This window comes from Antechinus flavipes, chromosome 5, assembly GCF_016432865.1.
Source record: "Antechinus flavipes isolate AdamAnt ecotype Samford, QLD, Australia chromosome 5, AdamAnt_v2, whole genome shotgun sequence".
Taxonomy (NCBI): Eukaryota; Metazoa; Chordata; class Mammalia; order Dasyuromorphia; family Dasyuridae; genus Antechinus; species Antechinus flavipes.
In genome coordinates, this window is record NC_067402.1 from 38374608 (window position 1) to 38397769 (window position 23162).

General features: G+C 35.4%; 1 protein-coding gene across 1 annotated transcript in view; it reads left to right on the plus strand.

The window, feature by feature from the left end:
• The first annotated feature begins 366 nt into the window (after positions 1-366).
• The window catches only part of DNAJC13 (DnaJ heat shock protein family (Hsp40) member C13), a 108629-nt gene continuing 85833 nt past the window's right edge, over positions 367-23162 (plus strand). The window contains exons 1-4 of the mRNA XM_051962344.1: positions 367-911; positions 12493-12573; positions 21448-21523; positions 22950-23099. Coding sequence (XP_051818304.1) covers positions 12506-12573; positions 21448-21523; positions 22950-23099 — 294 coding nt within the window. The 5' untranslated portion in view covers positions 367-911; positions 12493-12505. The remainder of the gene's footprint in view (positions 912-12492; positions 12574-21447; positions 21524-22949; positions 23100-23162) is intronic.

Here is a 23162-nt window from a genome sequence, read left to right on the forward strand (position 1 = left end):
TTCAGGGAAGCCGAGGAAGCCGAGCATGAAGGACTCTGGGACAACATCCAACTTTTAGCAGCTTTTCTTTCCGTAAGTCCCCCCCCAATTCAGGGAAGGCAGGGGCGTGTCAACCCACGTGTGGCCAGGACTCCCAACTCTTCCCTCTCTTCTGCCCCACCCCCGCATAAATCCGACGCATGCGCTCTCGGGGGCCTCGTGTTCCGGGACGACTCTTCCCCCTTCCCTTTTCCGTCTCCTGTTCCGCCCACTTCTGGGGCCTACGCATGCGCTATCAGAGGCAAAACGAGTCGCTCCTCGTGCTGCCTGGACTCTGACTCTCTCCCTTCCCCTTTCCGTCTTCTGCCACGCCCCTGCTTCAGCTCCCACGCATGCGCCTTCAGAGGCTGGGCTGACAGGTTGTTGGTTATGGGTGGTTCCAGGGCCGGACGGGGCGGAGGAATGGGTGGGAGAAGGCGTGTAGGGGGCGGGATCGGAGCGCCTTGGCTCAGACCCAGGGCTAGCCACAGGGGTTGAACCGTGTAGGAGGGGGGAGGGTGAGAGATGTAGAAATCAGCTGACCCGATCTCGTGACAGCCTCGGGCGGCGGCCACGCAGGCGCCGTGAACGCGGTCGCCCGTAGCCGAAGCGAAGATGGCGGCCTCCAGAGCGAGCCTCTGAGAGGCAGCGGGAGAAGGAGGCGGAGGGGGCGGAGAGCGCGGCGGCCGCAGCAGTCCCCCGGCGGCTGAGAGCAGGAAGTGGCGAGGGGGCTGGGCCAGGCTGGGCCGGGGAGCCAGGCGGGCGCCTCAGCCACCCTCTGGGCGCGGCGGTGGGAGCGGCGGCGGCGGCAGGAGGCGGCGCCCGGCCGGGCAAGCGAAGAGCGCGGAACGAGGACCGAGGAGCGAGCAGTGCCTCTCCGGTGCCCTGCCCAGGTAAATCCGCTTCTTCCCCAGCGTCCATCGGCGGGGCCCCGAGAACGCAGCGCGGCCTCCCGTCGGCTCGGGAGCTCGGCGCGGGGCCGGAGCCGAGGCGTCCCTTGGCCGGACCCTGCGTCCTCCGGCGCTGGCCGCCTGCCTCGGGTTCTGGCGGCGTGCAGGCTCCGCTGCTTCTGCTTTGGTTACTTTCACTGTGCGAGGTAGCGGGGTGGGAGCAGCTGCCCCCTTACCACAGCTGGAATGGGAAGTTATTTTTTCACTCCTCGTCCCCTCCCCCTACTTACTCCTTGGTAAGATTACAGACCCCCAGGTGCATCGTCTCTGTTTCCTTTATGACTTCTTAATTTTGGTCTTTAAGTGGAAAAATAAGTGATAATCTTTGACCAGGCTTTGTTTGAGGCTGTTTAAAAAAAAGTTTAATGGTTGTCTTTCTAGCCTTCCAACTGTCTGGAGACAGTTCTTTCTTAGTACCTGCTCGGTTCTTGCCAAAGAGTTGACTTTTAATCCGTCTCCAGCCCTTCCTCGGTACCTACTCTCTTCCTGCCAAAGAGTATTAGGGAATTTTATTGCGGCGTATTTGCAGTAGTAAAATCCAGTAAAAATTTCCAAGCGGTTTTTTCAGGAGTTTCAGTTTTTGTGTTTTCATCCTTTTCTCTCTTTTTTTTGACGTGACAAAAATGTGCAGATTTGTAGTCCGTTTCAGAAAGCTGGTTTTAGGTACACATGAAAATGTGAGCCACATTCATAAATAGAAAACAATGTAATTGGCTCTTAGGACAAGTTCTCGTCATTACATCTTTAGCATTTTATCTGTAGACGAGAATCAATTCCTTTTTCCCCCCATAACGTACAGCATATGTAAATAAACTAGTTTTGTTCTTTCAAAATATTTAGAAAATCTAAGCTTAATATGCTTTTAAAGTCGGTGGCATGTAGATAAATAATTCACATTGCCAATTAACATCTCAAGTTCAGGTTTAATGTTGGCAATTAAGGTGTTTTTTTACATTAAGTGGAAAATAGGAAATAAAGGGTAATGAAGATAGGAAAAGGAGAGTAAGAGGACAGAAAAATAGCAATGGAGAGGAAGGGAGCAATATGTTCAGAGACATTCCAGTTCCTGGAAATTATTGCCTTCCTTATTCGAATGGGAGTAAAATAGCAAATATTTTTCCATGAGTAGAGACTTTAAATGTAACAGTAATGCTTAATCACACCATTGTTGAAATTATGAAATTCGCTTCAAGTGATAATGAAAACTGCTTACATGTTATTTCTTTTAAAGAATAATCATTTTGTGAGTTAAAAAAAAAAAAAACCCGAAACAAAGTTGAGATAGTTTTTTAGTTTGAAATTAAGCTTAATTTCTCAGCTTCAAGGGTGGTCCTTAACTAACTTTGGCAAAAGGTTGTATGGATAACTATAATTTAAAGTTGTTAAAAACTAAAGCATTTGGCCTTTTCTCTTTCCTTTACAACCAGTTTCTTTTCCCATCTCCCCATTCTCTCTCTCAGTTGCTGAAGATAGTTTGAATTTATTGGTTTAGGTCTGCACATGTTATTCCTGCTCTCCTGAGGGCAAATACTGTGTACACATTTTCAACACCTTCTGAGATTCTAAAAAGTAGTAAGAAACAATTGGAAGGCAGCTTGATATAATGAAAATTACACTGGATTTTGACTGGGAAGTTAGTTTGAATACTGGCTACTCCAGCTTGTTGCCTTGTATAACCTTTGTCACTCTGGACTTCACCTTTTATAATCTGTAAAATGAATCTGAACTAGATATCCTTTATACATTGAAATTCTGTAAACCAAGGTGGGCAGCTAGTGGAAAAAAGTGACAGCAAAAAGATTTTATTTCCTTATTTTAACCCCGAGTATTGGCTACAATAGTTGAAAGTACCAGAGGGATCTTGTTTTGAGACTTAATTCTAGGACCTAGGATTGGGAATTGTTTTGCTGATGACCAGCTAAACGAATTCATAATATCTATGAGACTCATCTTCCAGATTCTTACCATATTAAACTAAATGATATGGAAGGCCTCTTGCATCCTAAAACTATGATACAGTGATTGAAATTATAGGGAGAGTTCTTTAAGAGCTGTTTAATGTAGTTGTGGCCCACTTTGACTTAGGTAACTGTAACTGGTTTACTAGTTGGAGAGTATACTTTTTAACATGATATTTTATTAGTAATTCTAACTCAAATATCCCCTTAAATCTTTCAGGAATACATGAATTTGAGCCAACAAAGTTAATACATTTTGTAGCTGTGCCTTAAAATATATACTAGGAGCTCAGTATTGACTTGAAATAAAAAGCCCTGTTAGTTTGGGCCCCAGATCTATTCGAGACTTTTTTCTTTCTATGTGTGCCACAATTTGTTGGTCAGGAACAACTTAGGGAAAGCAAAACAAAGCTCCAAGGCATTTTGAAAATAATTATTTTAATTCTTTCCATCTACAATTTAAGATGATTAATATATTTCAGGGCAGTTTGGTGTTTTGTTTTTTTCAATTTTTGTCTTTTTCAATTTTTGTCTTTTCATTTAAAGCAGCAAAAATATCCTTAACCTTGGCCTTCTGTTCTGTTGCTCTTCCTAAAGAGTGCATATTTGTTTGTATAATTTCTAAGCATGATACAAGGCCTCTTTTGGGTGCTTATCATTTACTAACGGGGGTAGGCCTTCCTCTCCCTACTCCCCCATATTCCCCTTGGGGGGTTTTAACTGCTGATTTAATTTAAAAAGTTAAATGTCCCTTAGGGAGTATATATCAGAAAATATTAGAAATTTTTATTTTATTACTCTCTTAAAGTATGGAAAGGGAAAACACTAATACTAATTTAAACTTTTTAACTGTGAAAGGGACAATTTTTAGGTGCTTAGAATGAAACTTTACGGTACTTGATAACATTGGAAAATTTCGTGCTTTGTGTGATTACATATTAGCCAGAAGAACACTGATAGGTTAAAGCATACTAAACTGGTACTTGGTATGCTTGCATCAAAAATCTGTTCTGAAGATAAAGTGACAAGTATAAAGGAACTTTCTGAGAAAGCTTCAGTGACATACAAATTTAAAATTATGGTTAGGACCTCTTATTTTATTGAGTAGCTTAAGTGGATTGACTTGAAATTCATGAAAGATGAATGTTGAAGGCATTTTCAAAGTTCAGAAATATTAGCACCATGGAGTGATGAGTAGTTGGTGGAAAGTTAAGACTCAATAAAATAGAACTTTGCCAACTATGAATTTTGTTAGGAATTGGTGCCTGATTGTAGCTCTTGATCTTGATCTCATTATTATAGGGAGTTGGTATGTGTGGAACTTCCTGAAGGTGCATATTTGCTTAGAACACCAGGAGCTATTTGTACTACAGGCAAAACTTGAACGCAGATCTTATGTCTTCAGTCTTGGCTTTCTATCCATTTTGCTATACTGCTTCTCATCCCCCAATAAAGGATTACTCTATTGTGCCATATATTTCTCAGTTTTGTGTTTATATTCGTTACTGCTTCAAATCTGGAGTCACTTTAACATTTCTGATGTTTAGCCACTGAATTAGGATGAATGAAAAGGAGATCTTAAATTCTGTGCACACCACATTGTGATTTGTGTTTTGAAAACTATAAAGAGAATTTTACTTAAAGACTAAGCAAAAACTAGAGGCAAGTACTTTTCTTGCTGTCTACCTACATTTATTTCATTCTTAAGTAAAAGTGACTTAAGAGAGATCAGAACAGCAATGGGTGATATGTTTTTAAAACCTCGTATAGAGGGGTCTCTATAGTCCCCTAGTTCAGTTCACTGAAAGGACTCTATTTAAAGACCCAAGGCATTCACCATTTCTCTTGATGTTAATTTTGGCTCTGAGGGACAAACAGTTTAATCCCAATTTCACTTTTTTTTCTTTTTTTTTCTTTTTTGCTGTAACAGTTGGGATTAAGCGATTTGCCCAGGGTTACACAGCTGGGAAGTGTTAAGTGTCTGAGGGCAGATTTGAATTCGGGTCCTCCTGACTTCAGGGCTGGCGCTCTATCCACTGTGCCACCTAGCTGCTCCCAATTTCACATTTTTTACATTTGACTTCTCACCAGGTTCTTTGCCATCCAGTCGTACTGATCTCCTTGTTCTTAGCACAAGACATTTCACTTATAAGTATTTAATCTCTCCCTTATCTCTGCCTTCTAACTTCTATGGCTTTCTATAAGTCTGTTTTCCAATCCTTAATGTTAGTGCCTTTCCTCCAAGATAATCTCTAGTTAATCACATCTCTTTTTTGTACATTTCAGTCAAATCCAACTCTTAGTGACCCATTTGGGGTTTTCTTGGCAAAATACTTGAGTGGTTTGCCATTTCCTTTTCCACGTTATTTTATAGATAAAGAAACTAAAGCAAACCTTGTTTAACACTTGTGTATCACAGGACCACATCAGATCAGATTTGAACTCAAGAAGATGAATTTTCCTGAGTTCAATATCAGCACTTTATCCAGTGTGCCACCTGCCTGTCCTATGTTTATACAGAGTTTGTTTAATGTTGTCTCTCTCCTGTTAGGGTGTGAATTTCTTGAGAGCCATGACTGTTTTTTGCCTTTGTATCCCCACTGCTTAGCATAGTGCCTGGCACATAGTAAATGCTAAAAAAAATGCTTCCTGACTTTACATGCGAGTCCTTCAAATATATTTGGAAAAGCAAATATGTGCCTGCTAAGGCTTTACTAGTTTAAATTTCCTCAGTCTTTCAATTAATCCATGTTTGCATTCAAGAACTTTTTATTCTTTTATAGAATTCTTTTTATTCTACTTGCTCACCTCTGAACATGCACACTGTTATGAATGTCCTTAAACATGGCACTGAGAGCTGAATCCAACATTCCAGGTGTTAGTCTGAGCAGAGTACAATGGGACTATCATCTTGTCAACAAATGCAGCTTATGTGTAGATGGTGTTGGATAGCTTAAGTTCAATGAATGGTTCTTGCTTTCATGAAAAACTGGTCAGACACAGTATTTCAGGATAATTAATAATGTGCTTATACTAAAAATAAAGACTAAAATGGTCATAAATACATTCCAAAAAGAAGAGCTTAAGTCTTGTTAGTTTGTTTTCATGACAATTTTAGTTTTTTGCATAATAGAATAGGGACCCTAAATTGTAAGATTTTAAAATGGTTCTGGAAAGCCTCATTAATTTCTTTAGAAGGAGCTTCTTTTTGTAGTTAAGTTAAAGATTACAAGTTAAGTCCAATTAAAAATAAAACAGTGGGTTAAAGTTCTTATGCATGGCAGTGTTTCACTTACACATTATAAACACCCTAATTTGTATTATTTTTAACCTGTTTAAAAATTCACTATATTGCTACCCACTTAACACTTTGTCATATTTATTGAGATAAAAATTTTTATAAAAATTAAGAATAACTAACTCTTGAACTTTTAAAGACTTTAAAAACCTCCTTGGGTTTTGTGACAATATAATTTTTTTATGTAATTGATTTTTCATAATTTGCATGGTATTCCATTTCTTCAGAACATAAGATTTCTTTCCTAATAAAACATTTGGGAATGTAATTTCAGTGGAAATTTTTCATAAAGTAAAATCATAGCAAAAAATTGGGGAAAATTAGGTCATTTATGGAGTGCTATCGGGACAGTGTATATGTACCTGTATTTTGGAGGGGAAAAGTAAAGAAATTTCATTTTGACTGAATATTTGAAAGTGGTTAATGAAGATAAGTTTACATTTTAGATCTTTTAAAAATAGTGGTTTAAAAGATTACTGTTATCTCATGTTGGAGTCACAAGGTACTTGACTATTAATTATTATGAAAATCACTTCCTTTTGCAGAATATAACCCCAAAAAACAAAAACAAGACAAGTAGTCTTGATTAAAGCTGCTTTTTCATTTACCAGGACATTTCAGTATAACCTGGACAGTTTTAGAAGTTATGACAAATATAGAATATGGGTTGTATATGTTAAATTAGGTAATTTGAAACTGAATTAAATAAAGCTCATATCATCATTACCTCGTTTCAAATCTTACAAAGTAAATTTAAATGGAAAGCATCAAGAGCAAATTGGCAAATCTAAAACCAAACTCAAAATATCAAGTTCAATGTCATCATCCTTAGAGGAGTGGAGCAGCCTGAATGGAGTGTGAGAGAAAATGTTCAAGAGCCATGCTTTTGTGATTGTCCAAAATACATTTTGTTACTTGAAACTTGATCTCTGGAGAGACTAGGCCCTGATATTGAACTGTATAGAAATAAGAATAGAGGCCCTAAGTTAATGAGGTCCCTGAATGGAGTGTTCATTATTGTTGACTTCTTCCCAGGAAATACTTGTTTATCCTTTTAAAGTGCCTATATGATCACAACTGTGAAAACTTTGGAAGTCAGTAAAACACTGACTTTAATTCTGAATTAGTGGTGAATGAAAGGAAACTAGAAAAGAAACACTGAGGTCTGAAAATGAGATTGCTAGTACAGATGTTTATAAGCCAAATGACAAAAATCGATACCCCAAAATTGGCAGACTAAATCATCTTATTGTATTCTCACTCTTCATGGAGTTTGCATTTAATATGTTGAATTGAATGACATTTAAGTCAAAGGCTGGAGATGGAAAGAGTAAAATGTAACTTTTTACAAAGGAATGGTTGAAAAGGTGTGTCATCACTTAAAAACGTGGAAGACAGGGAAGGCGAGTTCATAGGGTTGAGATATATAAATATATACTATAATAATCAGAAGATGAAGTTAAAAAATTTTTTTTAACATTCTACACTATTGGTCTCTACACTATATCTATTGTATCTTAGTTTTTCTGACTTTTTGGCTTTTTGGACAAGAAAACTATCACTCATTATGTGGGACCACAGCTCTGGGTATATGTTTTTGCCAGGTGTTTGGACTTGTGACCTATAGCAATGAGTTCACAGGTATATTCTAAGGATCACTGCAGATGTTTTTTTCTTCCTTTGGTTTCTACTTGATTCTTCAACTCTTTATGCCTTTTATTGAATAGGAATATAACATGAGACTACAAGGAAGTGGAGTAGTTCCATCTAGGTTCTACCTTATTTCCCCTACATATTTTATTTTAGCATGGCACTATAAAGGTTAAGTTTTGTAAGTTATGGTACTATATATCAGTGTGAAGTGACAACCTGAAGGAGTCAATACTATTTTCAGAGCAAAATTTTGTTGAGATGATGTGTAGTAACTTTTAAGAAAAGTAGTTGTGGAGTTCTGCTTAGAGTAAATAGGTGGGGGAGGGGGAGGAAGAGAAAGAGAAAGAGAGATGGTGTTTTATATATTAGTAATCTCTTTTTAAAATAATAATAGCTTTTTATTGAACAAAATACATGAAAAGATAGTTTTCAACATTCACTCTTGCAAAACCTTGTGTTTCAATTTTTTCTCTCTTCTTCCCCTAGACAGTAAGTAATCCAATCTAGGTTAAATATGTGCATTTCTGAATATATTTTGACAAAGTGAATAATGGATATCAACTTGTGGTCTACTTAATCCATTTTACTTATATTGCGATATGTGTGATGATTGTTTTGTCATTCTTGATTTTGATGGATTATAGTTACACTGAAGTTGTATATGCTATGGGCCCAGTATAAACGATGATAATCTACCTGAGGGCCAGTTTAATTAGTTAATTTTGGAGAAGCTACAAGGTTTCCAGGTTTTTTGTCTATACTGCCTCTTAAAGACTGAAAGGAATATAAAGAAAGTACACATCCTTGACATATAGAAGCATTGAAGTATCTTTTGCCATTAATAGAACTGTTTGGGGCACTAATAATGTAAATACATATAAAAAGACAAAATTAAAAATCAAAATGCTTTCCTTCGATTTAAAATTCGTATATAACATTTCAGCCTTTTAATCTGCTTGCTCTATTGATAAAAGCACCTAATTAATCCATAATGGTAATAATAATATCTGAAATATTTGGTACTTGAAATAATCACTTTCAGGTGATAATAATACTTGGAAAATTCTAAATTGATCAAATATTGTAATGAAGCCTCCTGAAAAATAGAAGAAAATCAAATAGAAATATTGAAACTATATCTTTTAGAGTAAAAACAACTGTTACCGCTGTTTTAATTAGAATTTGTTTAGTGAGAATATTGAAACCTTCATGCTCTTTTTTTTTTTAAACTAAAATCTCCACTCTCTCCCCCCCAAAATATCTAAAACAGTTAGTGGGCTCTAGATTGGCATTTTTCTCTTTCTAAATTCATCTTGATTGAGAAAAGCCATGGAATTAAGAAGATCCAGGATGCAGCTTCCTGTGAAATATCACAACTACATAACAGTGAACAAAATCAGTTCATTTAGGTGTCCTGGGTAACTCCTGAGGACGTTAAAGTATGGAGGAGCTTTTGGTCTGTCTCAGTAAAGAATTTCTACAATGGAAGATTCTTAGGTGAAATCACAGGTGTGACCAAAAGAAAAAATGTCCTGGTATTAAATTAACTACCATAAAAATCACTAATTTGGGGATCTATTCAATTGTAAATTTTTGTCACATTAAACCAGTTAAACACTTATGAAAAAAGCTGGTGGTCGGGAGACAGGGCAGATTGGAGATCACAGAGAGAAGACAGGAATATCAAGGGGGACTGCGGATAGCAGAGGTTTTAGCTGTGACAACCATAGTATCTTATTTTACAAATTCTGCAAATCTTGGAACTATGCTCAAAAAGTTATCAAATTGTACATACCCTTTGATTCAGCAGCATTACTACTGAAGTTATATCCCAAAGAGATCTTAAAAAAGGGAAATCGACCTGTATGTGCAAAAATGTCTGTGGCGGCCCTTTTTGTACTGGCTAGAAACTGGAAATTGAATGGATGCCCATCAATTGGAGAATGGCTGAATAAGTTGTGGTATATAAATGTTATGGAATACTATTGTTCTGTAAGAAATGACCAGCAGGATGATTTCAGAAAGGCCTAGAGAGACTTACACGAACTGATGCTGCGTGAAATGAGCAGGACCAAGAGATCATTATATATTTCAACAACAATACTATATGATGATCAATTCTGATGGATATGGCTCTCTTCAACAATGAGATGAACCAAATCAATTCCATTTGTTCAATAATGAAGAGAACCAGCTACACTCATCAAAAGAACTCTGGGAAATGAGTGTGAAACACAACATAGCATTTCCACTCTCTGTTTTTGTCCATTTGCATTTTTGATTTCCTTCTCAGGTTATTTTTACCTTATTTCTAAGTCCAATTTTTCTTGTGCAGCAAAATAATTGTATGGATATGTATACATATATTGTATTAACATATACTTTAACATATTTAACATGTATTGGTCTACCTGCCATCTAGGGATGGGAAAGAGGGAAGGAGGGGAAAAGTTGGAACAGAAGGTTTTGCAAGGGTCAATGCTGAGAAATCACCCATGCATATATCTTGTAAATAAAAAGCTATAATAATTAAAAAAAAATTCTGCCTACAACCTACATTTTTTTTAAAAAAATTATTTTGAGGAGCAATTTAATCATTTTATTAATTAGGCCGATTGCCTGTTGGTGAGTAATATTGGAAAACCTCTTATAAGAAAGGTGTGGCAACTATATTTCATACTCAGGAGTCTTTTCCCCCTTGAGGGATAGGTATGCATAATACCATCAGCATAGTGATCAGCCATATCATGGTTAAATAACAGTTTTCAAGCTAGCTTATTTATTACTTTGTATCAATGAGGGAACAACTAGTTTACAAATGAACTTTTACAACTCTGATTGTAAATTGGGGGCTGTCAATGTCTTTATATTCCCTTAGTTGAATTCTTTTCAGTGTGTAAATCTTATCATTTTCTGTCTGTCACTTCCCCTGTGACAGGGGAATGAATTGATTTGTTCAAATGTGTCCTTTTAGGATTTAGATACTACTTTTAGAAGTTGTTTTTTTTTTTTCCTAATTTAAATTTGGAGCAGGGTGGAAAACTTTGTTCAAATCATTTTCTAGAGAGTGTATTTCCATCACTATATATATGTCTACCAAATTGATTGATTCTCTGGTTCCACGGAAATAAGAACCAAATTCATTTAGCCAGAAAATGTTCAGATTTTAGCTTTACTCATTATTTGGTATCATTGTATACATATGAGAAGATTAATCTAACAGTCCTAACCGATAGTGGATGCTTACGTGGGAGTTGCAAAGATGAGACATTTCTTGCCTGCAAAAAGTTTGCAGTTTATAAAAGGAATAAAATTTTTGTCTGCTTTTAAAACAAAGTTTGATTTGTGGTATATTTACTATAAAGTTAATTATCTTTTTAAAGTAATTTGCAAAATAGAAGGATGCTTGAGTTTCAGGTTCTTGTTTAAGTTTATGGTCTAAGTAGTAAGCCATTTAAAATCATTTTATCCTTTACTAAAATTAAGTATATTTGGAAATTTCAGTAACATAATGCCTAATATAATGTTGTGCCATCTTTAGGTGTTTAAATTTTTAAAACTGTTACTACTTTAATGAAATACTATACATACATTATATAGCCACAAGGAAATCTATCAGTTCTATTAAGAACTTTGTGCTTCAGAAATGTTCTTCATATATTTTTGTTCTGAAAAATTAACCTTTATTTCAAGGTTTTTATTTGTTTAGAATGTCTTCAGGGTCCTTGCTTTAAAAGAATATAAAGGTAATATCTTGAAATGTTACTTCTTTCTATTTTTGAGAGTACTAAAAAATTTGACCTTGAGTCTTCATTTGTTTCAAATGAAAAATTTTTAGCAAAAGTCTATAGAGAAGAAATTAAATTGGTATTCTGGTGCTGCAGCTGTTTCAAGGCTTTTATGTCTAGAATACCCCTGCAAATTTTCCCTTTTCCTTTCTGCTCCTGAGTTCATAGTAATGTGATAATAGAAATAGAGATGATTGGAGAGGTCCTCATAGGACACTGAATTTCAGTTTTAGATGCCCATGGAATTTGTCTTCCTTTGTTCATATAACTGGTAGAGAAATAATTTAGATCATTTTCAGAATAATTACTTTGAAATACCTAAAAGAAAGAGGATAATTTTTTTTTTTTTTTTTGGCTCATTGATCGGTTTATTTTGTTTCTGACAAGTACCTATATAAATTCAAACCATAGAAGTTAGAAGCTATCTTGCTACTGAAATTTAAAGAAAATTCCAGTCTAGCTTGTTAGCACTTACAGGCAGAAATGCCTGCTTTCAGTATAGCTCTCTCCAATGTTCTCTCTGTCCAGACAAAAAGGGGAGGAAACCTGGGGGTAGTCGACATTATCTGAGATCCTAGGAGAGGTAGAAATAACACTTATTATTTTATCATAATTTTTATTTATAAGAAGTTTTTTTCCTAGTTTACTAGAGAAATTTTTTCCCATTTAAACGAATTTGATTTAATAGTGATATTTCTACAGAATTGAGACTTTATAAAAATTTCTGATGTAAGTATTTGGTTTTTTTTTTAATCTGAAAAGTTGTACTTTTGTTGTAAAAATTAGTGGAAATTTCACTAAATCTTGTGTTTGAATGTATTTTTCAGGTCTCAGTGCAAAATGAATATTATTAGGGAAAATAAAGATCTGGCCTGTTTCTATACAACAAAACATTCATGGAGAGGGAAGTAAGTATTTCCGGCATATTTTATCTTCTATTTTCAAATGAAAGATCCTTTATTTGCCTTGTTAGCACTAATTCAGAGTAGTCATATGCTCTCTAACATTATTCTTGGGAGCATAAGTGAGGTGTACTCATTTTTCAGTCCTGATGTAGAGAAGACTGAATTTTGAGTTTCTCTTTACCTTATACGAGTACTTTAAATGCATATAATTGTATTCATCCCTCTGCCCTAAAGTTATTGTTTTTTGGAAAACTGAAGAAAAGCACCATTTAAAGAGAATAAGTTGATGTTTTTAAAAAGGACTGTTTTCTGATTTCATTACTTCTGTAAAAGCACTACACTTTGCTTTCCTACAGTTGATTGTTGAAATCACATTCTTATTTAACTTACCCCATTAATTATGTGTTTTTGTACTTAAGTATTTTGTGTGTGTGAGTGCACAAGCACTCAAGATTTTCTAATATTGATTTCTGATTTACTTCACTTTAATATGTGCATGAAGGCATAATTTCCTTTGGAAGCTACTGAAAAGAATTTGTCAGCAAATAAAAATAGAAATGGGGGCCTCTAAACTATATGTAAGTCTTCTATAGACAATTTACTGTCTTATAAAATCACAGATTAACATTATTTATATTTTAATGTATTTTTGTTTATTTTGTTAAATATTACCATTTTGTTTGGGTTATATTAAGGAAATGATGTGGACTGTAGCAGCCATGGGTCACAGGTTTGACACCTCTGATCTAGGTAATAAAATTTTAGATTCTATTTGTCTTTTAATTTCCATTCCATTTCTGACTTGATCTATTTAATCCTTTAATACACCCAAAGTATAATGCTGGACCTCTTAATCTCATGTTTAACAGTGGTCTCTGTGGGAACATGTATTCTGGATTCCAACTTGAGAGTCCCGGGACACATTCCTACATTAGGGGGAATGCCACCAACCCAGGAGTGGGAGTAGGGAATCCTCTAGTTTGAAACCATTGTTACTGACTTTTATAATTTGGGGACTTGTATGACACAGTTTGAGAGAAAAGATTTGAGTGGTGGGTCAGTAATTCTAGAATAAACTAAGGGGATTATGACAGGGAGTTAGGGGATAAAGCTGCCAAAGTGGAACTTCATCCTGATCTAAATCTCAGAGGTGTTTATTCTCAAATAGTTCATTTCCCTTTTTTCTTCCCGGGGTCCCAAGAATACCCTTTCTACTACCACCAGGGAAGTGTCTCTTGCAAGCTATGCCCTTTTCTCACTATCCTCACTCCTCTTTTTTTTTTTTTTTTTTTAAATGTTAAATAGAGCAAATTAGCTGAAAGTAGGGGAGCTGGAGTAGTGTTGGAGTATTGGGATGAGACTGAATAGAGATTTTGGGGTCTAGAGATACTGCATAATGAATTTGGATCTAGGATGAGGGAAGTAGTGGAGTAGCTTCCAAAATGTACTCTCCTATCATCTTTTTGCTTCCATGACACTTTGTCCTAGGGACAAGAAGCACAGTAAATTCAAGTGGTGATTCTTGGGCAATATCTTATAGAGAAAAATGGAAAAGGGGAAATAAGAAAGTGAGGGAAGGAATGGCAGTTCTTAGGGTTCTCATGATAAGCTAAAGCCTACATATTACAGTAACTTTTTTTCCTGTAAACTTTTTAATCATCCTCTGAGAATTTTAAGCACTTCATATGTAGAGTATCTAAAATTAGGAATCCAAGTAGGGTAATTGTTTAAAAGGGATTCACTTGGAGAAGATGTAGACATAATGTATAAGAACTTATACAATAAAACATGTATAAATTTTGTGTAATTTTTTTTTTCCCTAAGGCAATTGGGGGTTAAGTGACTTGCCCAGAGTCATACAGCTAGGAAATGTTTGAGACCAGATTTGAACTCAGGTTTCAGATCCTCCTGACTTCAGGGCTAGTGCTCTATCCATTGAGTCAATTAGATGCCCTTCTGTGTAACTATTAAAACAAGATAACATTGTATAAAGACAGAATAGTCAACTATAGCAATCTAGTGTTTGACAAACCCAAAGATCCTAACTTTTGGGATAAGAATTCATTATTTGATAAAAACTGCTGGGATAACTGGAAATTAGTATGGCAGAAATTAGGCATGGACCCACACTTAATACCGTATACCAAGATAAGATCAAAATGGGTCCATGATCTAGGCATAAAGAACGAGATTAGAAATAAATTAGATAGGATAGTTTATCTCTCAGACTTGTGGAGGAGAAAGAAATTTGTGACCAAAGATGAACTAGAGACCATTACCGATCACAAAATAGGAAATTTTGATTATATCAAATTAAAAAGCCTTTGTACAAACAAAACTAATGCAAACAAGATTAGTAGGGAAGCAACAAACTGGGAAAACATCTTCACAATTAAAGGTTCTGATAAAGGCCTTATTTCCAAAATATATAGAGAATTGACTCAAATTTATAAGAAATCAAGCCATTCTCCAATTGATAAATGGTCAAAGGATATGAATAGATAATTTTCAGATGATGAAATTGAAACTATTACCACTCATATGAAAGAGTGTTCCAAATCACTGTTGATCAGAGAAATGCAAATTAAGGCAACTCTGAGACATCACTGCACACCTGTCAGATTGGCTAAGATGACAGAAAAAAATAATGATGACTGTTGGAGGGGATGCAGGAAAACTGGGACACTGATGCATTGTTGGTGGAGTTGTGAACGAATCCAACCATTCTGGAGAGCAATCTGGAATTATGCCCAAAAAGTTATCAAACTGTGCATACCCTTTGATCCAGCAGTGTTACTTCTGGGCTTATATCCCAAAGAAATACTAAAAAAGGGAAAGAGACCTGTATGTGCCAAAATGTTTGTGGCAGCCCTGTTTGTAGTGACTAGAAACTGGAAAATGAATGGATGCCCATCAATTGGAGAATGGCTGGGTAAATTGTGGTATATGAATGTTATGGAATATTATTCTGTTAGAAATGACCAGCAGGATGAATACAGAGAGACTTGGAGAGACTTACATGAACTGATGCTACGTGAAATGAGCAGAACCAGAAGATAATTATACACTTTAACAATGATACTGTATGAGGATGTATTCTGATGGAAGTAGATTTCTTTGACAAAGAGAGCTAATTCAGTTTCAATTGGGACAATTCAATTGATGGACAGAAGCAGCTACACCCAAAAAAAGAACACTGGGAAATGAATGTAAACTATTTGCATTTTTGTTTTTCTTCCCCGAGTTATTTTTACCTTCTGAATCCAATTCTCCCTGTGCAACAAGAGAACTGTTCGTTTCTGCAATCATATATTGTATCTAGGATATACTGCAACATATCCAACATATAAAGGACTGCTTGCCATCTGGGGGAGGGGGTGGAGGGAGGGAGAGGAAAAATCGGAACAGAAGCGAGTGCAAGGGATAATGTTGTAAAAAAATTACCCTGGTATGGGTTCTATCAATAAAAAGTTATTATAAAATAAAAAAAGAAAAAAAAAAAGAAAACATTGTATAGATGAAGCAAAACTTAGTGGCTCCCCAGTCCTGAAGTAAGAGGCTGATTCTGCAAGTATTGTTGCATTAACATGTTTGCATTTTTTCCAGGCTAGTTGCCTTTTCCTGTCTTGTCTTTGAGCTTCCTGCTCAAAAAGCAGGGGTTGCATTGAAGTTGCTTTTGAGTAATGCTTATGTACTTGAGATCTGTGCTTTTGACTCTTTTGTTAAAGTCTTAAGACTCGAGCTTGATCTGAAATTACGTAGATCTTTCTAGAGTTATGACCATAGCTCCTTCTATTATTGATTGGTGCCTTGGGACTATAGGCTGCTTCTCTGATACTCATTTACTTTATATACCCAGTCCTAGATGTCTAGAAACTGTTCATTTATCAATTTATTGGACTACATGCCTTATATTGTAAAGATTTTTTTTTAATTTTAACTGTTTAATCTGACAACTAATTAAGAATACAAGTATGTCCTAGCATAATCTTAACTATTGCTGCTGCTACTACGATTATTACACATTTATATAGTTTTATGTATTGCTGAGTCCTTTACACATATTATCTCATTTGACCCTTATAATAACCCTAGAAAGTAGATGTTGTTAATCCCCATTTTACAGATAAAAAGAGGCAGTGACTTGCCTAGGGTCACATAACTCGTGAAGCATCCGTAGCTGGATTTAGTCTTCTGAGCAAAGGTCTTAGAGCAGGGGTCCTCAGACTTTTTAAATAGGGGGCCAGTTCACTATCCCTCAGACTGTTGGAAGGCCGGACTATAGTAAAAACAAAAACTTTGTTTTGTGGGCCTTTAAAGAAACTTCATAGCCCTGTGTGAGGGGGATAACCGTCCTCAGCTGCTGCGTCTGGCCGCGGGTCGTAGTGCCTCTAAGCTGTTTGCTGCACCACTTAACTGCCTCAAAAGTTAAAATTTAATGTTAAGTTAAAAGAGGGGGGAATTAAAATTGAATCATTAAATGAGGTGTCAATAGAGTGTATTCCTTTATAATTGTTTTTAAGCTTAAAAATGAATGTTCACTGTCTTAAAGTTTCAGAGCAGTGTTCGTTCTAAATATCAGCAAAGATATAAAACTTCTTTTTGGTTATAAGAAACCATAATTTGGAATTCTATTCTTAATTTTATGCTATTACTTTCCAATAGCAATAACTTTTTATTTTAAACTTAACATAGTCATCTTTTTTCACTTAGCAACCCGACAGACAATAAGTATAAAATGAAATTGCTCTCAACTGCAAATTTTCAATCCTGCTTTTGTTAGTGAAACCATCTTTAGGTTTTTGCATCTTTAGCCATTTTTACACTTGAAAAAATGAGGTTACAATTAAAATTTCAGTTTTACTATCTGTGTCAGGTTGGGAGTTTTGTGGGAGAAGTAAGATTCACATAAAAGAAAAACAGATTTTTCTTTCCTTACCTGAAGTGTAATTTCCTGGTTGGCCAAAGTCCTTTCAGACAGGAAGGGAAGCGCCAGATGCTTCCAGGCAAAGTAGAAGGGCATGTTCACCCTGGAAAGCTTCCTTTGCATTTGAGAACAAACTAGATTTTTATTTTGTCTAAAGAGTTTGTGTAAAAAAATTACTTGCTGAACATTTGTGTTTTAATCAGATTTGTGATTTCATTGGACATTTAAATATTTTGATATATTAAATGCAAAAAATAGTGAAGAATTTAAGAATGAGATAGACACTTAAACCTGTATATGCACATACACATATATGTAAGTCTGTATATATATGTGTGTGTGTGTATATACATATATATGCATATACACACACAGAGTATATAGACTATATATATATATATATATATATAGACCAGTTTAGTTATATATATATCTATATAGGGATATGTATACATAAATTTTTTTTAATCTCTTTTCATTATTTTAGATTATATGCCTATTGTACTGATTTTTTTTCTCCCATTTCAGCTATTTAATGTGATCTTCAAAAGTATTAGCTAGCACAGTCTTATTGTTGCTAGTACTATTAAGTATGCATTTATATAGTTTTAAGGTTTGCAAAGACTATGTATATTATCTAATAACATATATATATATATAACCCAATAAAATAGGAAATGAATTGTCTCTAGACTAACTCTCCCTCTCTCCTCTCCCCCACCCCCCTAATTTATCGATTAGGATTAGGAATGGAGTCAGCTATTTTATTGACAGAGAATTCCTTGGGGAGGAGAATTCCTATAGAGTGCAGGTCTAAACTTTCTTGGCAGTTTGTAGAGTTGCTTAGAGCCACGAGAGGCCACATGACCTGCCCAGGGCCTCATAGCCAGTTTATGTCCAAGATAGACCTTGATCCCCAGAACCTCATTTTTTACTTTCACTTTGCCTTTTGTCAACATCACTGTTCCCCAACCCAGTGTGGCCTAGTGAGATTTATAATGGCTTGCAGAGAATGAGAAAGACTATGGGAAAGGATGTATGGAGGAGGGCTGTGAAATCTCTGAATAAGTAACTCTGTTCTTGTTTGAGCCTCAGGTGGTTGGTGATACACTTAAGTCTCAGTAAGTATCTCACAGACTAAATACTGTTTGTCTGGCTTTGTTTCTAGTCCTATTTTTTTACTCTTTTTATTTGCTGTACTGGCCTATTCTGATTTTTGCTTAACATTCTGCCCTCAATTTAAAATTTTTTATTTTTTATTTTAAGGGATCTCTTAAGAACTTTATTTCATTTTATTTTAATGTACATTTCTTTATGAATCATGTTGGGAGAGAAAAATCAGAACAAAAAGGAAAAACCATGGAATAGGGAAAACCCCACATAAAACAGAAGTAAACATAAGTGTGTGTTGATTTACATTCATTCTCCATAGTTCTTTTTTCTGGATGCAGATGACATTTTCTATCCAAACTTTATTGAGATTGCCTTGAATCACTGAACCACTGAGAAGAATCAAGTCTTTCATAGTTTATTGTAGTGATTTCATAGTTGCTGTTATGTATTTCTGGTTCTGCTTGTTTTGTTCAATATCATTCATGTAAATTTTTCCAGGATTTCCTAAAATCAGCTTATTCATCATTTTTTGGTAGAACAATAATATTCCATTACTTTCATATACCACAACTTATTTAGCCAGTTCCCAATTGATGCTGCTCTCAATTCTTAATAGGTCCATTTTAACTCTAAATCCTCAGTTTAATTCAGATATGGTTGATGAAATAAGATTAATAAATGGTTTCTTAATTATTCTTACAACTCTCTATGGACAATTAGAGAAGAAATGGCACAGAGAAGGAAGGAAATTCCGGGGGGGGGGGGGGTAGGGCTGTTTCTTGAACCATATTCCCCCTATCACAGGCACATACTGTATCTTTCTGATACTGCTTTCATACTATATAGATATTTTAGCTAAGGTATTTGTAAAACAATTTTTTAAATGTATTTGAGATAAGATATAAACTTATTTTTAACTTTGAAGCTATTGAAAATTGCAACATCTCAGCCAAGTGAAGGAAAAAGGAAGTCCAAAGTACCATTTAAAACTTTATTCTCATATTGCATAATTTCACTTGACCATTTTAACCAACAAGACACTCTGGAACATCATTTTTTATTCAGATGAAATTGTTGTTTGTTCTATTCAATGTTACTTTGAAGAAATAGAAAAATTACAAGTCAGGCTTTTAAGCTATAATACTATGAATGACAGTATGTGACTTTTGATTCTACTATCCCATTTCTCTCAGTACTTTATTAGACAACCCACTCTTATTACTTCTGCTTTCTCTTATTTCTCAGTTCATTCTAGTCTTTTTTTTTTTTAAGCTCCATTCAAACTGCTGCTGATTGTTTGTTATAAATCCAATCTTTTGTTTTCATTGGTACACAAATTTCCACTAAAGAAAGTCTTTCTAATGATGAAAATAAACATCTTTTTTAATTGTTGAAGACAGCCTCAGCCTTAACTTTAATTTAACATCGTGTATGTCACATTTTTTGTTTTATTCACTTAGATATTTCCTTAGCTCAGGCTCTCATTACAGTCTAGATCAGGGGTCCTCAAATTATGGCCCATGGGCCAGATGCAGCAGCTGAGGATGATTATCCTCCTCACCTAGGGCTATGAAGTCTCTTTATTTAAAGGCTCACAAAACAAAGTTTTTGTTTTTACTATTGTCTGGCCCTCCAACAGTCTAAGGGACAGTGAACTGGCTCCCTATGTAAAAAGTTTGAGGACCCCTGGTCTAGATAATTAAAATAGCCTTCTAATTGGTCTTGCCTCAAATTTCCCCCATTCTAGTCCATTCTTCGCCACTATTGATTTTCCTATGACCATGTCACTTCTCAATAAACTACAAGAATTCCTTAATTTAGCTTTTAAAGTTCTTCACAAGATGTGTCTAATGTCTTTTCATCTCTTTTGGGCATGATTTCTCCTACCATATGCTGCAGTTAAGATCAAATTATGCTCACTATATTAAGAAAAGATCACATAAATGAGACCCATTGTCAGAGCTAGGTAGGGGGTCCTAGTTTTCCTTAGTAATTCTTTACATTCAAACGATTTTGTGAAGTAAATAGTATACAGTATTACTAGCCTTTCTAGTTTACAGATATAGAAACTGAGGCTCAGAGATATTGTAACTAATTAGTGTAACTATGTAAAAGTGTCAGCACTTTGATTTTAACAAGGGTCTCTCATCTTCAAGTCTAATGATCTTTCTTCCATGCTTCCGTATGAGTTCTCTATTTTAGAGATATCAGAATTAAGGAAAAATTACTTTTGATAGATTCAAAAAGCCATTGCTGTGGCTGATCATTTAACCATTAGATATTGTAAACCATCCACGCCTTCTCATCTTGTATAATTCTTAATGTGTCCTTCCTTAAATCCTCCAAAAAAATTCAACTTCTGTGTTGAAGACCTTTTTTTCCTCTTTTGTGAGTTCCACTGCCAAATTTGGAACTTAATAAAATATGCAGATGCTTCCATTGATGCTCATTATTAACTAAAGTTATGCCTTTTAAAGATAAAAGTCACGGTGCTTTTTTCTGTTCTACCTCAGTTTTTTTCAAAGCATATTTTGAAAGACTGCTGAGTGCCATCTTTTATCAACTTTTCTAATTTCAAATCTTTAGGGATCCAGTAACTACCAATTCAGCCTGTGCCACACCTATGTAGAGTTGTTCAAATGTCTTGCTATAGTTTTCTTTTTACTAAAATTTATATTTATGCCTAAAATGTGTTTTTGTATTATAAAACATCAAAGGATATTAAAAGTGATACCATTGGTAAACCTATTTAAAATTTATTTTTCAATTTAGTGTTAATCAGATCGTGTTGATTAATTGAATTGAAAAATAAAAATTAAACATTTCCTTTATTTTAGGTACAAACGAGTCTTTTCAGTTGGAACCCATGCAATCACTACATATAATCCCAATACCCTAGAAGTTACAAATCAGGTAAGTATCAAGTTTTTTGTTTATAATTCAATTTGAACTGACTCACATATCTTTGCACTGTAGACATGAATAGATGGGAATAATTGTCAGAAAAATGGTTTGGAGTGATGTGCTTCTAGCTTATGGAGGAATTGAAAGAGTTGAGGGCTTGAGGACAAGTGGACTATGGACAAGGGCTATGAGGCCTTGGAGACAGAAGGGCTGGATTGAGAAAGTCTTTTAGCCTTGGTGTGCTCTCTGTTAAATATTTATAATAAGTAGGAGGTTTTTTATTAAGAAACATATGCTCTCTGTATGATATAGTCAGAAAAATTGGCTCTTTTTTACACGTGATAGTTTATCTCCTATCTCCTTCTGTACCTTGCACTTAAAACACAATAGGAATCCATATAATTAGAGATTATTGATTGGCATGGAGTTAACCTTTAACATGGATTTTTTTCTCCCCAATCCTTATATAAAGATCATATATAGTCATTTCTTGTATAATTTCTATGGAATGTTTGTTGGGAGTAGTGGCTGAAATTGTAAGTATTGACTCTAATCAAAAGATTAAAATATAAAAATACTTGAAAAGATGATTGTATTTTACCTTGTCTTTTTTGACAAATGAACTTTGGAAATCATAATTAAGTAATTAGGTTCAATTAAGCAAATACATGCTATTTTTTTTATTATGATATTTGTGTATTTTTGTCACTGTTTTATGCTATTTCATATTTACAAAATTATGAATTGACTGTATCATAGATAGTAGGAATACATGTAGACAACTATGTATACGTATGAGAGAGATTGTGGCAGTGGGCTCTATTGAAGTGAAGGTGCCAGAGATTTCTTGATTCGTGAGCCAGGTGCTCTTCTCATGGTACCACATTGTTCACCGTCCATAGCATATGCTGTAGCTTTCCTCAAAGCTTCTTTAACATTAGGGCCCCACCCTAAACCCAGAAAACATGCAGTCACAGGAAAGCTTTAAATTTGAGTGTGTGAACTACTTCTATGATTTCATAAAGGTCACGTCCTTCTCTCCCCAAAATTTAGAACTTTTATCTTCGTCTTGAAATGCAGGTGGGGAATATAGCAGGTCCAGGGTCTTTGTCCAGGTCACCCAGGCAGCATGTGTCAAAGCAGTATTTGAATCCATCTCTTTTTTGACACCTAGTAAATTTGTACTTCCTGAGCTGTGCTCCCTTCCCTACCGAAAAAAAAAATGTTTAAAGTAATAACACAAATTCATACTAACTTTGCTTTCTAGAGCTTCAAAATGATAGGGCTCAAAAATCATCAAAAGCATTAATACATACTAGAGAAACTGCTCCTTGAAATCGGCATATACCAAAGGAGTCTGGCCACAATGAAATACTGAGTTATTGAATTTCATTTTATGATTAGTGTTGAATGAATTTTTTTTTTTTTTAAACAGTGGCCTTATGGAGATATTTGTAGCATTAGTCCTGTTGGAAAGGGACAGGGAACAGAATTCAACCTTACTTTTCGAAAAGGAAGCGGGAAAAAGTCAGAAACTTTAAAGTTTTCTACTGAGCACAGGACAGAACTTCTGACAGAAGCACTGGTAAGAAAATATATTTATCAGTATACCAACTGTTTCCGAGTCTTTCTTATTTCTTTATTTAAG